General features: G+C 40.4%; 2 protein-coding genes across 2 annotated transcripts; both read right to left on the bottom strand.

Moving 5' to 3' along the window:
• Positions 1-68: 68 nt before the first annotated feature.
• On the bottom strand, positions 69-2,329 carry LOC116212410 (dehydrodolichyl diphosphate synthase 6-like). The gene is made up of 3 exons (XM_031547009.1): positions 2,054-2,329; positions 1,624-1,749; positions 69-1,257 (listed from the first exon to the last, which is right to left on the bottom strand). Exon 3 carries the CDS (start codon positions 1,212-1,214, stop codon positions 279-281), a length of 936 nt encoding a protein of 311 aa, XP_031402869.1. The 5' UTR covers positions 1,215-1,257; positions 1,624-1,749; positions 2,054-2,329; the 3' UTR covers positions 69-278.
• Positions 2,330-7,426: 5,097 nt separating this feature from the next.
• On the bottom strand, positions 7,427-10,925 carry LOC116212029 (probable serine/threonine-protein kinase PIX13). The gene is made up of 6 exons (XM_031546605.1): positions 10,661-10,925; positions 9,706-10,031; positions 8,761-8,896; positions 8,515-8,657; positions 8,270-8,393; positions 7,427-8,167 (listed from the first exon to the last, which is right to left on the bottom strand). Exons 1-6 carry the CDS (start codon positions 10,707-10,709, stop codon positions 7,740-7,742), a joined length of 1,206 nt encoding a protein of 401 aa, XP_031402465.1. The 5' UTR covers positions 10,710-10,925; the 3' UTR covers positions 7,427-7,739.
• Between the last annotated feature and the right edge of the window lie 4,808 nt (positions 10,926-15,733).

Raw genomic sequence — 15,733 nt, 5'->3', positions numbered from 1 at the left:
TGGGAATCCTTTGAGAATCAGTCCAATGCGAATAAGCTGCTACGTAATGTCATCAAACGAACATCGAATGGTAAAGAATGAGCAATAATTAATACGATTCAACCCCAAACTCGATAGAACTCTTGTTTTTCCTCCTGTAACAACATACTAAGTGCAAAGTTACAAATAAATGCTGCAATACAAGTTTTGACAATAGCAAAATTAACTTCTATTTTAAGTATACAATCAATTCGACTCGGGAGGGAAGCCCGACCCCAAAACCAATACACTCGAGACTGTCATGATTGTTTCCTCTTCTTCTGCAAATATGAGTACTTCCTCTGGTAATCCAATACGACCCATATGAGGTGCCATACGCTGATCTCTGGCCACAGAGCTGCCGGAGCATACAGAGGACTGTAGGCAGTCTGCCACAGGAGAAAGTTGCTCAGACGGGTCTCGCCCGAGCTCCGGATCACAATGTCAGGATCGGGTGCCACTGACATGTACATGTGCCTCTCGACATCGCCAATCTTTATGATTGGAAGGTCCGCCTCCCTCTCCACATGATATTCTACTTCCCCTTCTTCTAGTGGACTGCAGAGACAAGATTTTGGCTCAGCACCATTGCAGATCTGGCTCTCTTCTAAACTACTAAACCCGTTCTTCCTCGATGCCTGAGGCCCATCTGATTTGTCCTGGCACGATTCCTGGACAGCGTGGACCATTTCGTCACACGAGGTGTAGGCCACGCAGATCAAAAGCACGGCACGTGTGTTATGGGCAGTGGCCCGCATGGCCTTCTCTGCTGCGTCCTGCACGGGCTCACTAAGGAGCCCCAAGTTCCCAATGAAGTAGAGCCTCATACCGTACTTACTTATGATGCCCCCTTCCCTTAACAGATCCTCTATCTTCTCCACCATCAGGTCCATCAAGAACTGGACTTCCTCAGGCTGTCTCTTGAAGTTCTCAATACTGAAGGCGTACACTGTAGCGAACTTAACTCCCAGCTCGTAGCAGTAAGTGAGGATCGATAAGAGAGACTCGTAACCCGCCTTGTGCCCATCACCTTCCAGTAAGTGCTGCTTCTTAGCAAACCTCCGGTTCCCGTCCATTATGAAGGCGATGTGCTCGGGGATGGGACCAACTGAGAGAATGCTGAACATGAATTTGCGCAGAAAACAGCCGATGCAACTGATGAGTTGCTTGAAACTAAAGCTGCCCTCCTTTTCCATCGTATTCTCAGGGGTGGAATTAGATGGAAATCGCCAACATGCCCTGTTAAAAACAATGAACCCAATCACATTAAAGTGTTTTCAAGTGAACAAAAATGAACACACAAACAGCATGGAAATAACAATTTAGCCCCAAATCCTCAATTTACATTCGTACTCTCAAGTTCACTAGCATTAGAAATTTGACACTTCCGAATAGAAAGATCAGTGGTTCCGATCATTGAGCAGAAGTGACATGAAAGCAAGATTCCAAGAACAAGTTGAATCAACTAGGCATCTAGCAACGCAACTCCGATGCACAGCTGTAATTTTCCCCTGAAAGTGAAACTTGCAGTTGATAATCTCTACGTTGACATCTCATATTAGAATCACCAAAACCAAAATTTAGAGCAAACAGAAAAAGTCATACCTAAATTCAACAAGGTTTTGCTTCAAGTTTCACAGTGCCCGCCAAAGCCAAGGGAAAAGCTATCGAATTCCGCGTTCCTGCAGAACTCCAAAACTGCTAACTGTATATGGCGTTCAACTGCAAATCCTGGAAAGTCCATAGCAAAGTATAAGATCATCCCCAAACTTTAATACCACATCCAAAAAATGTGCAAAGCCACAGGAAACCTTAATCCCACAAAAAAATGGTTTTTCAGTACAGCAATTCTGCTTCTCCTTTCCCGTTTTACAAAGAAACGGTCAGAGTGGCAAAAGATCAGAACCCAAGAACAACATGAAACCAACTGAGGCCAACTGAGATGAACATCATCACATATGAAACCGTCAATGGACACCAATGAGATTGACAGAAGTACGATGAAACAGACATGAAAATGGAATCAAGAACATACCCTTTTCTCCTGAAGCAACCATGCAACTTCTGAGAGCCAAGCAGAAGCAAATCAATCAGTGGTTAACTATGACACAAAGGGTCAACCTTTAATCTCATTGATCAACAAAGGGATGAACTTTGACGGTTGATGATTAAAGCGAAAGGGGGAGGGAACAGATTCCAGATGGGGGAGAAAAGCTTTGATTTTTCTTTATGGAAAGGGGACAGTGTGTAAAAGGGGGTCGCGGACTCGGGAGGATTGTCTGGGGAGACGGAGAATATTCAAAACCGGAGACTGACGCTGCTGCTACGAAATTGGGTCCCTTTTTTTTTTTTCTTTTCAATTATTGAAAGGGACTGGGCAGAAAAAAGGGCACCCCCACGGTTGTCAGGAGAGACAGGTCACTGAAAGGCACCTGCACGATCATCCCACTCACGAGTAAAGTTTTCGAAATCTAGCAATTATCGAATACTTTCGACATTTTCATGAAACCTTTGCCTGGACCCAACTTGGTTCGTTGGATCCCCGAAAAATGGCTCGGGTTTTCAGACTGACCGGAAGTTTTTTAAAAGGCCTTACTTCTCTATTGCCTACACGCGCAATGCACTCCCGATGAGTTAAGAGGGCAACACCCATAAATAAAGAATAGTTATGTACGCCTTAGATTTTCAATAAACTTATATAGATTTGAACTCATTTTCAATCGAAAAGTTCGAATGGTTAAACGATGAAACTCAATTTCATTATTAACCCATGGATCCCTATAATTGTCGGCATGGGACACGACTCACATTTCATAAGTTCAACAACTTGTAAACTCAGCAGATGACTTTTACAGTACATATATAGAACTTAGGATTTTGTCATGCAACCTTCTACTATCTAGAATTGTAAAAATAACAAAAAGAAAATCGAGATAACTCCCTAAAGAAATTTCACCATGAGTGCTCATTGGAGGAACTTGTTACCCAGCCTCCATGCTTCGCCGTCTCAATCCAACCCACGAGAATATATCTAGATTTTGAATTCATTTAATGCTCACTTTATATGAAAATACATACTATGAATGGATAATTTAAATGGTCAAAATATTTTCAAATAGAAAACTTCTCTCGTCGCTTTGAATTTGATAGACTGCCCATTGAGTCCTTCTGAACTATCGGATTAGTCTCGGAGGGTGAAGGGTCGGTGCTGATTTAACGATTTAGAGAGACTTGGCAGGAGAGACCATAAAAATATATGCAATTAGTTACTTGGGGGAGCAATTAATGCTACCCCGCGGGTTTGAGCGAGAAAACATAGGTTAAATGGAAGCTTCTGATTATGGTTGAATAGAAGTAACGGCGTGCTTTGACGTTTGAATCGAAGTCCGCCGGCCAAACCTTTTCTTTTAAATAAGAGAAATATATATATATATATAATTCCACGCGGCGATACAAAAATTACTTTTCATTCATTTTTAATACATTTATTATTGATTAATAAGTAATAATTATAATTAACAAAAGTTAAGGTAGACCAGCGGCCCACCTAACCTTACTGGGTCCATTAAAGTAGATTAGAACCGTAGGGCCCACCCATTATGAGAATATTTCAGTGGCCCACCACAACCGGTCCAATACAACTTCTCGAGAAAATATTATGTTTAGTATTAGAGTTAAATTGAGTTGAGTTTTGGTTTTAATTGATTTGTAATGATTGTATTGTTGAATTATGAAAAAAAATGTGAAAAGTAATGAATAGTTGAGAGAAAGTGATGATTAAGTAATGATTGTGTTGTTGAATTGTGGAAAAAGTAATGAATAATTGAGAGAATTTAGTATTAAAAATTGAATTGAATGGTTAAAAAATTGAAGAAAAAAAGTAATAATTGTGTTGTTGAATTGAAAATAAGTGGAATTGAGTTGAGTTGAGTTAACTCTTCGTTTGGATCGAGGAAACGGAAAGAAAGGGAGGGGAGGGGGAGAGAAAGTTGTATGAAAAGAGAAAGGGTGATCCAACTGTAAATGAGGGAGCTAGCACGGTAATTAACCTAGGCAGTTTGAATTTATTTACATGAGCATCATATGAAGGCCCTAGATCCACTTGACTACTTCCATGAGAAACACTTGCAATTAAGAGCTTCAAACCCAAGCTTTCTTTGTGTTTATTCTTCTATGTAGTTCAAATTAATCTAATCAAGAATCCATATGTTAGAAAGTCCATCGCTACCGACCTTAACAGTTTGCAGTTGGGGCTTTTCTCTACATACTGTTACGACCAAGGTCACGACCTTGAACTAATGATCCTTCTGCTTTCTATGTATTCCAGGGTAGAATGTGGGATCGACACCACAAAGGTGGGCACCAGTGGTCGGGTTTGTGGACGTCAATGGAGGCGTACGTATGACCCCATGAGTGAAGTCGAAAATGACTGAATTCCTCATGGGGTGATGCAACTAGTAACTTACATGTCTATCTAAAGTAGGGTGCTTGATTAGGTCAAAAAATTTTAACCTGATGGTTGATGATACAAGGTCAACTAGTAAATTACAAAGTTCATAGGCCATAGTATGTGCATTATTATTATTTTATATTCTCTCTTTCATTTCTTTCTAGTTAATTTTAATGCATATGCCACTCTTGCCGCAACATAAAACAACTAAGTAGTTACATATTTATCTATTTATTCGACATCCAGATGAAATTAATTTTAGAAAATATGCAGGAGCAGCAAGAGAATTGAGGGCCTAAAGCCAAATTTTAATGTGAGGATTTGAAATACTTAATAAAATTAAGTTAGTTTAATTGAATATTCTTTTATTTTACTTTTCTGAGATGCAAAATTACGAATTAAAATTTTTTAATTGAAATGTAAAAGTCTTATAAAAAAAAGGACATATATATGCATATTAGTTCTAAATTAAAAATATACATTAATATAATACATCAACACTTTGGTTGAGTGGTAAACAATTTCAACTCTTCTAAGAAAGACAACACAAGTTTGATTAAGTGGAAAAACAGTTTCAACTATTGTAAGGAAGACAACACAATTTTGAGTTTCAGAAAATGCACTTGTTGTGAGAAGAATAATCTTTGATGCTCAATCTCTCATAATTGTGAGAGCAATATCTTCCATAATTTAATTCACCAAAAAAATTATGATAATAGAAGAAGAACAACATGATATGAGTATGGAAGTTGATTCACTTAATTGCAGAAGAGTTCACTTTACGTGAGTGTGCTTTAAGGTAATTTTATTAGTTAAATACTTATTAACAAAAAAATTGGGATGATTTTGCTTTTTCTTTTAATTACTTATAACAATTAATGATTAAAAAAAAGTTATTTTCTAGGAAAAAAAGAAGTTGAACTTAACAAAATGAGAATTAAAGAGGCATATTAGCAGGAAGAATAAATTTGACTTTTATGAAGGAAATAAGGAATAAGGATGATGGTAGGCACATTGAACATTGAAAAATAAAAAAGTTGGAATTGTGATTACTGGGATGGGGACTTATTGTTGTGGATCTGTTGGCTTACTTTGGAAGGAACGCTCACTACAAATACTAGATGACCAGGATTGGGGCTTACTGTTGCAGATTCAGAATGCAAATGCTGTAGCTTAGAACTTGAACCAAAGGACCACCTATTCTTTACCTGTCCTGTTACCCAGGCCCTTTGGAGGAGTGATCTAAGCAGATTTGGTGTCCATAAACGTGTTGAGAATTGGACATCTGAAGTGGAATGGGTATGTCATTTTAAAGATCGAAAGCTTGATTCCATGTTCTACGCCTTTATTGGACTTTCTATGTACGTATATCAAGTTTGATGGGAAATGAATACTTGTGTTTTTCAATAAAACGCAACCATGTCTCCTCTCTTCTACAGCAGATTGCAAGTCTTGTACAACTTAAATTTCAATCTATTCCAAATCTAGAGTCTAAGTTTAGATGTTCTTTAGCTACTTACACAAAAAAAAATAAAAATCTTTAGCTAATAGAAGTTTCAAATTTTGATCTTGATGTAAATAGTCCCTCAATGGTTCTCTATGGATAAGTATATCATGTACATTCCCCTTTGGTTAATCGAATTCATCACTTATAAAATAAAGGATTAATAATAAGGGTAAATTACAAAAAAAAACCCAAATTTTGTAAAATGTCTCAATTTTGTCCTAAATTTTGTTTCGTAACAAAAAAAACCATAAGTTTTCTAAAATGTCTAAAAAATGACCTCCGTTATAACTTTCGTCAATTTTTGCTGCTGATGGTGGGTCCCTTTAACAGTCCACGTAGGTCACACGTAGGCTAGTGGGTCCCTTTAACAGTCCACGTAGGTCACACGTAGGCAAAAATTGACGGAAGTTATAACGGAAGTCATTTTTGAGACATTTTAGAAAACTTATGGTTTTTTTTATTACAAAACAAAATTTAGGACAAAACTGAGACATTTTACAAAACTTGGGTTTTTTTTGTAATTTGCCCTAATAATAATAATAATAAAAGTACAAACTTTTAACATTTTAACAATTCTAGCATGAACTTTTTTCGTTAATCTAAAAATGTACAAACTTTTGATTGATAATAACTCTAGTACGACGTCAAATTTTTCATTAATTTGGACGTAATCGAGGCCACAGAGAGCGCCAGCGATCCCAATCAGGGAGAGGGCGTCATCGACCCCCATCGAGGGTTGGTGGCCAGCTTCGTGGCTCCACTCGTTGGAATTGGGAGAGTCCTCAGTCTGAGGGTTCTCCCGATTCCGGGGGATGGGGCCCTCGATTCCAGCCACCATCCCCCGATTAAAGTCGCTGGCGCTCCCCACCTGATTGGGGTAGTCGGTACCCTCTGTGGTCTCGATTTTGTTCAAATTAACGAAAAATTTGACGTCGTGCTAAAGTTGTTATCAAATGAAAAGTTTGTGTATTTTTAGGTTAAGAAAAAAAGTTCGAGTTAAAATTGTTAAAATATGAAAAAAAATTATGTTTTTTTTTTTGGTTAGTTTAAATCGTGGGAATAGTGAAAAATAAATTACAGTTGTTGATAAAGAAAAATAGAATTTTGGGCGAGTGCGCAATGCGTACTGTATAGTTAGTAATTGATAAAATGAAGAAAGAATTAAGTTAAGAAAATTAATATTTATAGTTTAATTTATCGTGGAATAGTATAATAGTTATAGTAATTATAATTATATTATATAGTATCAATTTGAGGGCAACAAAGTGGGACTTAAGACGAAACCCTTGCTATCTTTACCCTTGGGCGGGCCCCGACGATATAATGAGAAAACCTCGTGGTCTCAAGTTCTCAACTGTCTCAAAGAAAAAAAGAAAGGGAAAAAGAAAGAAGATGAATGGAATAGATGTTCCAAGCATACAATCATTTGCACGAAAGTGTAAGATATTTCATAGGAAAAATGAAATCGATTATTGGACAATTACATTTCGATCCATTACGAGAAGAATAGCTTCAGGAACAACCAGAACAAAATTTGCTTTTACACTTTAGGCCTTAAATCACTCCATGAAGGTTGAAATGCACTTAAAAAAAGATGGAAGGCTGCAAAAATCTAATCAAAAGGAATGTAGAAAGAATTGAACTTAATATAATACAAAATTAATATTACATATAAGAGATTATACTGGGATGGATCTCAAGCTTTTCGGATCAATCCCTCAACCGCTTTTAGTACAGAAATAATTGGGGCGATCTATGTGTTAGTTACATCGACCCATGCTCTGTCGAGTGTCGTGGGGACCGCTGATAATGGATGGGCTGGTGGCTGTGCTGAGGCACCGAGGGATGTGAGGCGGACCGCACTTTCTTTTGCTTGGGCCGGTCTGTCATGGCTTCAATCCGCTCCAGCGCCTCCACAACCTCCTTCATCGAGGGGCGGTTCCTGGGCTCCACAGCAAGGCACTTGAGGGTCAGCTGTGCGGTCTGAAGGGCAGCCTTGAATGAGAACTGCCCCTCGATCCAAGGGTCAATTATGTTCTTGAGCTTCCCCCTCTGGGAAAGGAATGGTTTCGCCCAATCAACCAGATTCTGCTGTCCGCTCGGTCGCTTCACGTCAAGCGCCCGTCGGCCCGTGAGCAGCTCCAGCAAAACCACGCCAAACCCGTACACATCACTTTTCACGTATAAATGCCCTAAGAGACATCAAAGACAGGATGCAACGATTCAAGAATCTTGTATAGAATAAAGCTATAACTCTACATTAACCTACAAATAACTAAAAGATTGGTAGTCACCTGTTGCAACATACTCGGGAGCTGCATAACCATATGTTCCCATAATTCGGGTCGTCACATGCGATTCTCCGCCCGAAGGTCCTAATTTTGCCAAGCCAAAGTCCGCCAATTTTGCATTATAATTCTACACAAGATCAGAGTGGAAAAGAATTCAATAAAAAGAATATTGCGTCAATAATTTTGATTCAGAAGTCCGTATCCCATTCAGAGAATACAAAATTTGCCATTAGATAGCAAGGACTAACCCAGTCGAGTAATATGTTTGAGGCCTTGAAGTCTCTGTAAATGACTTGCTTTTCAGAAGTGTGAAGGAAAGATAGGCCTCGGGCAGCTTCAATGGCGACTTTGAGTCGCTTCTCCCAAGAAAGGGGTTGTATCGAAGGATTCCCTGAAGATTGAGGACAAACCGAAGATTGTTACTTGACGAAAATGAATGGTGTAAGAGCGGTATTAAATGCAAAAGAATTTCTCAAATTATTCAAAATTCGTACTTCTGAAAAGATGGTTTTCTAAACTGCCCTTCTGCATGAACTCGTAAACCAAGAGGAGCTCTTTATCCTCCCAGCAATATCCGAGTAATCTTACGAGATTTGGGTGTGCAAGCCTTCCAAGGAAGTTTACCTCTGACTGCAATTTCCCAACAGTACATACCGAACTGTATTAGTACTGTTTCAAGAATCTCATTACATTACAAGCAAAACATACATGAATTGCATGTCGAACTGAAATTTTTCTGATTTTTTGATGAAAAGAACCACTAAAAATATGAACCTATGGTATTACAAATTTTTCATAGACTTCACCAGATCGAACACCCTTATCGGCGTAAAAGGTAATATTAATCTTTTCTTCTGCCATTATTTAAGAGCGCCCCCGCACCACACCCCCCCCAAAACCAAAGACACATTTCAACTCTTGTAATCAATCACCACAAGAAAGCTAAGGGAATGGCACATTCCCTCTAAAGGTGGGTCCCAGCTTTTGCACATTCTTAGCATTCAGCAATGATGATGAAGAGGGAAAAAAGGAAAAAGTTCGGTCCATTTGGTTCTAACAGTTTTCCAATTTTCATTTTCAAGTCAGTTTTAGTAACGGAAAACCGGGAAAAGAACTCCTGATTCCACAACACCACATAAACCATCTCCTTTGGGAAATAAAACTCCTAGTCCTATGCAGTGTATTAGGTGCCACACTTATCACAGTTGTGACTTTGACATGGACAGTAGTAATCCGTTGTCCACAAAAGCACTTTGCTGCAGTTATTGCGGTAATGTGTTACAGATAACGACAGTCTGTTATCCATGACATTTTACACTGCAAATGAACCAAACCCATATCTATTACTGCAACTTCGAACAATATCGAAAAATCAAGTCAATAGTAATAAAAGATTAAAGAGAGGGAAGAAGAGAGATTAATTTTAATTAATTAATTACCTGCCACTCATCAAAACCTTGAACACTTTCTGGGTTCAATTTCTTGATTGCAACCACCATTCCACTGCCCATTTTAGAAGGGGCTAAGGTTTTTTCATCGACCCACCCCTTGTAGACTTTCCCGAAACCGCCCTCGCCCAGAAGATTATCTGATTTGAAGTTCCTAGTGGCACTTTTTAAATCAGAAAATGTGAAAACCTTCAAATTCGGTGTCTCCAAGATCTGTCCATCGGGCTCGACATCCTCTACCCCCACTGCCTCAAAGAACCTCGCGTTGCTGCTCGTGGTCGAGAATCCCGTGGTATTGCTATGGTAGTTTGATGTGCCTGGAGAAATTGCATAGAGTTAATAATGTTCTTGTGTGTTATTAAAAGTAAAATTGACAGAACCTAATCAAGGAAAACACCAGAATACAAAGTTCCATTTAACAAAAAGACAGACAATTGGACGTCATCAAGGACTGTCTTTTCGGCGAAGTTGAGGAGGGGCCAAAAAGGAACTTTTCTGATTCAATCGGATAAAACCATCATATGAAAAAGATATACACTGCCATCAATAGTACCATAACCTCAATATGTTGAGACAATTTTCACCCTTTAGTTGATACAGATGCCCCCAATCCAATTAGGGAGAATGGTATAATAAAACTCGTTGCCTCAGCTAAGCCGATGCTCGAACGAGATTACTAACTGTCCGAGTCACCTCGTGGTCTTACCGAGAAAAAGGGCATCATGAGGATTCAATCTCTGAGAAAAGGAGTGCAAATGCTGAGGAAGATGTCAGTTTGAGAGAAATACACAAAAGAAAGAAAAAAAGAATGGATCTCTATGTGCCATACCCTAAATTGAAGCCAACTGGTGAACCCAAACCCACCACCAAACAGGAGGAAGATCAGACACCGAAAATTCCACAAGACAAAACATGCAAAAGGGTGTCAGAAAAATCCAATCTTTACCTGCTGTGGATGGAGAATCCTGAGCTGGAGAACCAAAGCAGTTACCCATGTCTGCAGATGTTGTGTTCTTGCTCTGGAACCTAACTTTTCAGCTCAAAGAACATCTGCAGCTCCTGCTTGGCTCTGTATTGAGCTGCCTCAGAGCTGTTGATTTATAAAGGTTTCCTCCCCATTGATGAGAGAATTCTGGGAAGGAGCTGGAAGAGGAAGAAGAAGAAGAAAGTGGCTGCAGGGAAAGAAGGGGTTAGGAAAGAAAGAAAAAGTGTCGGCTTTATCTCCAGAGTGGGGTTTTCTTCTGTTTAGTGCTTACTCGGCTTCTGCTTTTGCCTGTGCAGTTACTATGAAACCACTCACCTGTTTCATCGTTTGTCTCTTTTTATTAATCCATCAGCAATTATATGCCAAATCCGACATTTTCACTTTCAACCAGAGGTTTAACACGTGATGTAAATTGTAATAGTCAGCGGCCGTATGTATGTATTGTACTGCGTGGAACCGTCCAACACGCCCCGTCTACATCAGAAACTAGTCAACGGCTCGACGGAATCCGTTCCAAGTTAGTCTTCTAAGTGAATTTGTCTTCAGTGTTCACGGAGCATTTATCCATTGAGTGCACCTTTTTGCTCATTTGAGTTTCCAAAGAAGGAACAGTACAATTATCCAAAAAAAAAAACAAAAGAGTTTCTAAAGAAGGAAAGGAAAGAGCGGATGACATGCGAGAAAAATGGTCAACTGTTATCTACTATATGACGGAAAATTCTAGCATAACTCTGTGCCTTCATGACATGGGGAGGGACTCCACGTCATTAGATGCTTAGTGCGCCATGATACCCACGCGCATTCAACGTCGGAGAAGCTGTATCTGCATGACACGGAGTTATGCTAACAAAACCGTTATATGAAAATGTGCCAATATCACTAACACTATTATCTAGTAGTATGCAAACATTAGCATGCATCTCAATTATCCTGGTATATTGAGATGAAATCTACTAAAATTCGGGGATAGACTTGGGGGTTGAGGGGCAATGAAATTCGTTAAATTTGAACTCCTAATTTAAAAGAATTACCATCTTATTCACCCCTCAAAGAGTCCTCCCTGTGTAATCTCTTCTTACTAAACACACAAGAAATTGAAGCAAAGTATAATCGTGTTGGATGGGGACAACTTACTAATTTTCGACATAATTTTGCAATTATGGGTATATGCTTTCCAAGTTCAAGAGCCCCTCCTCATTCCTAGATTTAACACATTATTTGGTTTGGAGGAAAAAAAAATGAGGGAAAGTGAAGGAAAGGGAGGGATCCTTTTCTTCCTTATCTGGCTTTGCAAATTTTAGAAAGAGGGGAGAAAAAGGGAAGAAATCAAAGTCCTTTCATTCTCATTGGGGTTTTATATTTTTAATTCTCTCAGTTAGGGAGGATTTGGTGGGAAAATGACCAAGTAATTTTTTTTGGTAATGACCAAGTAAAATGTTTAAAACTTGAAAAGATTCGTTTTGCCCCCTTTTAATTTACAATGACATACTATAAAAGGACAAATTAGTCAAATAGGTTTAAGCAAAATTTCCCTTCCCTTTTTTCCCTACCAAATTAAATTTATCCAAACAGTGAAAATTAAAATCCTCCAATACCCTTCCCTTACCTCCCCTCCCCTTTTTTTTCCTTCCCCTCCCTTTCCCTTGCCAAGTGAAATCTAAACAGAGCAATTTTCTATTTTTTTGTTTTTTTTATCGATATTGTAAGAATGGAAGAAAGCAGTCAATTTTCCCTCTCCGTTGAGCTTGATGCATATTACATTCCCCACTTCTCCAGCACTTTTTTCTTGCAACAGGTTCTTCAATGTCAAACCAAAAAAGAAAACTTCAATGTCAACGGCAACTTCACTTGTACACAAAAGAGACGGACATTGAAGTATTTCACTTTTGGAACATTGAAAGTGAAAGTTCGTTTCCACTTAAAAACTTAAAAAAAGCACTTTTTGTGTGCAGTGGCTGAATATTCCGTCGAGGTCCATATTCTTCTTTTACGAAACGTTATTTTTTAAGTATGAAAACATTTTGTACAAAACAATCAGTCTACGGCGAGATCTTAGCAAAAAACGATTAAGTTATTTCAGTAAATCAATTGACTGATTCGTACATGCAGTCGACTGATTATTTTATACGAAACGTTATTCTCCAAGTACAAAAACATTTCGTGCGGGACAATATTATCATCTTTTATTTCTAAGCTAATTATTTTTTTAAGTAAACTAAGGGATCATAACCGCACAACCTAATAAACTAACTAATTTTTAATTAATACTATGAAGGGCGTGGAATCACACAAAAACTCTTTTAATGATTCCAGAAAGTTGAGGTAGGATAGGAATGTACAACATATGGATAACTATTGTACAAATCCTGATTAATCACCAAATCTTTTCCTTAAATTGAAGACGCGTTCCAATATTTTCAGTACTAAATTCATGTTCCTCCTATATGTAATCGAAAAAAATGTGTTTCAACATATCGAGAAGATTATACGACTACGAGATAGTAGTTAATCTCAAATTTTCCGTCCAAAATGCTTTACACTACAAATTCTCTTAAACTAATTAGGGACGAAAGCACTTATTAGGTGCATAAAGCCCACATTCGAGAATCCCAACTAGTGACCATCAGGGCTCACGATCCAACAAGCCCATTTATAAGGGCTATAAGCCCACGAGGCAACTGGGGAAGGTTTGACCTCCCTTTATCCCCATTTCATGAGCCTATATAAGGTAATGTCGCTCCCCACGGAAAGGTAATACATACAATCCTAGACATATTCTCTCCCCCTCACCAAACACACTGGGGTTGACTTAATCATCGGAGGGGGAATCGGGGAACACCTCCCGACCTCCATTCCATGCAGGCACCCGGCGCCGGAGCTACTCATGGACATGACCTGACACTCGAGAAGACCGTGGACTTTTCTCCCCAACATTTGGCGCCTTCTGTGGGAAACCGAAAGTAAAGGCCATGGTTGATACAAGGAGTGTCGTCTAACACACACAACCGTCAACAGTGAGCCTACCACGGCCGCTAACCGACCATCCCCTTGCATCGGAGAAGAGCCCCTTTCACCTGTGAAACCACAACAACCCTAGACCTAAGCTGCTGATCAACAGCGTCAAGCCCCCACTGAAGAGGATTCAAAGGAGGCCCTATTACAAGCACTTCCTCCGAGGCTCCGAGAGATGACATATGTCGTTATCACCAAAAAGGCGTTCTTTTTGAGTGGTCAAGCACCTCGGGCAAACCCGCTGGCAGGGGAGATGGGCACGAGCATTAAGAAGACGCCTCGACATCAGAACACCACTTGGAGCATGAACTCCTGGACCTGGCCCCGATCTACGCTCCTCCGCCCAGCCTACCGCCGAACCCAGGGAGACCGAGGTTGTACCAGATAAGGCACGGATCTTCCATCAAGACTCGGCCTTAAAGTTCACGGCGGAAGATGTAGCCAAGATGGAGGCCACGAAAGTCTCTAAGGCCATGCAGGCCAAAACACACGCTTAGTTTGGGGCCCTATTGCTTGAGGAAATCGAAGGATCCTCCATATGCAGAGAGATCTTGGTTGCCACCCTACCCCCTAAGTTCGTAGTTCCCTAGATTCCCACGTAAAGTGGAAAGTCCGACCCACTGGACCACCTGCGTAGGCATACCCACTTACTATTCAGACGAGGGACAAGCAAATAGCTCCACTGCTTATTGTTTTCGCGACCCTCACATGCATCGCGGTCGACTGGTTCCACTCGTTGAAGCCTTGCAACCTCTATGGATTTAAGGAACTCAAGGAAAAGTTCTTGGAGAGGTTTGCTAGCATATGCTGCGTCAAGCGGGACCCAAGAGAGCTGTTTACTGTTGAGCAAGAAAGAGGGGAGTCACTGAGGCAATACTATGCAAGTTCTTAAGGGTGTCGTTCGAGATAGAGGGGATCACCCCATTGGAATGTATGTTCGCCTCTCAGTGAGGCCTCAAGAGCCTAATCATCACACTTGCGAGCTCTTTCTAAGACCTCACGTATAGAGCTTCTCAATTCATGGTGGTAGAAGAGTCCTCGCTAGTAGGAGGAAAGGGAAAGGTCAAGCTCAACGAGCAGAAAGAAGAAAGGAAAGAAGGTCGCAAAGAAGGAAGGAAATAGGAGAAAAAGAGCTACCCCAAGAAGTACACCCCCTTCATGCCTTGCAGACTACTATCCTCGCATAAATTGAGAGGTTGAACTTAGTCAAACCCCCGCTTCCCAGGAAGAAGGGACCTATGGGTGGCGAGTCCGAGAAATTTTGCGATTACTAATGCACATGGAGGAATGACACGGAGAACTGCATTCACTTGAAAGCAGATATTGAGAAGTTGGTTCAGTCTGACCACTTCAAAAAGTTCATGGGAGGATGGGAACCACAAGGGGGAGGCTGCCGCGAGAGGTTGCGATCGAGTAACTTGTGGGCATAATACAAGTAACATTCACCTTGGCACGAGCATGAGAGAGGAAGGGTTCCTCACGGACGGTGAAGAAGCGAAACCTCACAGGGGACTATAAATGTCATCGCACGAGGTCTTGCTGCGGGGGAGACTCCACAGGAAAGAGGAAGTCCTGCGCCCACGGGGTCATGCTCCTTGCAAACACGCGAAAGCGGAAGTCCCTATAGATGAGCAAGTGATAAGTTTCTCCGAAGTGGGCGCGGAACACGTGAGCAAGCCCCATGATGATGCCCTGGTAGTCACTACGCAGATCACATGGTACAACATGAAGATAATCCACGTGGATAATGGAAGCTCGGCGGACATCATGTTCTTTAGTGCCTTTAGAAGATGCATTTTAAACCATAAGATCTCTCACCGACACACTCCCCCCTCTTGAGTTTCACAGGGGACGTTGCGAAGCCATTGGGGACTGTCACCCTCGAGGTGGCCTTTGAAAGCAAGGGGAGAAAGGTGATCCGCGAAGTGTAATTTCTCGTAGTAGACCTCCCATCAGCATACAACATGATCGTAGGGCGCCCTACGCTCAACACCATTAGAGCTATCCCCTCCACTTACCATC

The sequence above is a fragment of the Punica granatum genome, chromosome 6 (genome assembly GCF_007655135.1).
Source record: "Punica granatum isolate Tunisia-2019 chromosome 6, ASM765513v2, whole genome shotgun sequence".
Lineage (NCBI taxonomy): Eukaryota > Viridiplantae > Streptophyta > Magnoliopsida > Myrtales > Lythraceae > Punica > Punica granatum.
The sequence above is the reverse complement of the archived record's forward strand: the minus strand, read 5'-3'. Positions and strand labels throughout refer to the sequence as shown.

Bases quoted from the DNA above. Each gene is read 5' to 3' on its own strand.
- LOC116212410 (XM_031547009.1), bottom strand. From the start codon at position 1,214: ATGGAAAAGGAGGGCAGCTTTAGTTTCAAGCAACTCATCAGTTGCATC.
- LOC116212029 (XM_031546605.1), bottom strand. From the start codon at position 10,709: ATGGGTAACTGCTTTGGTTCTCCAGCTCAGGATTCTCCATCCACAGCA. The intron at 8,897-9,705 runs GTAATTAATTAA...GGGAAATTGCAG, and splicing joins AAGGTTTTGATGAGTGGCAG to TCAGAGGTAAACTTCCTTGG. The intron at 8,658-8,760 runs GTACGAATTTTG...CTCAATCTTCAG, and splicing joins AGAAAACCATCTTTTCAGAA to GGAATCCTTCGATACAACCC.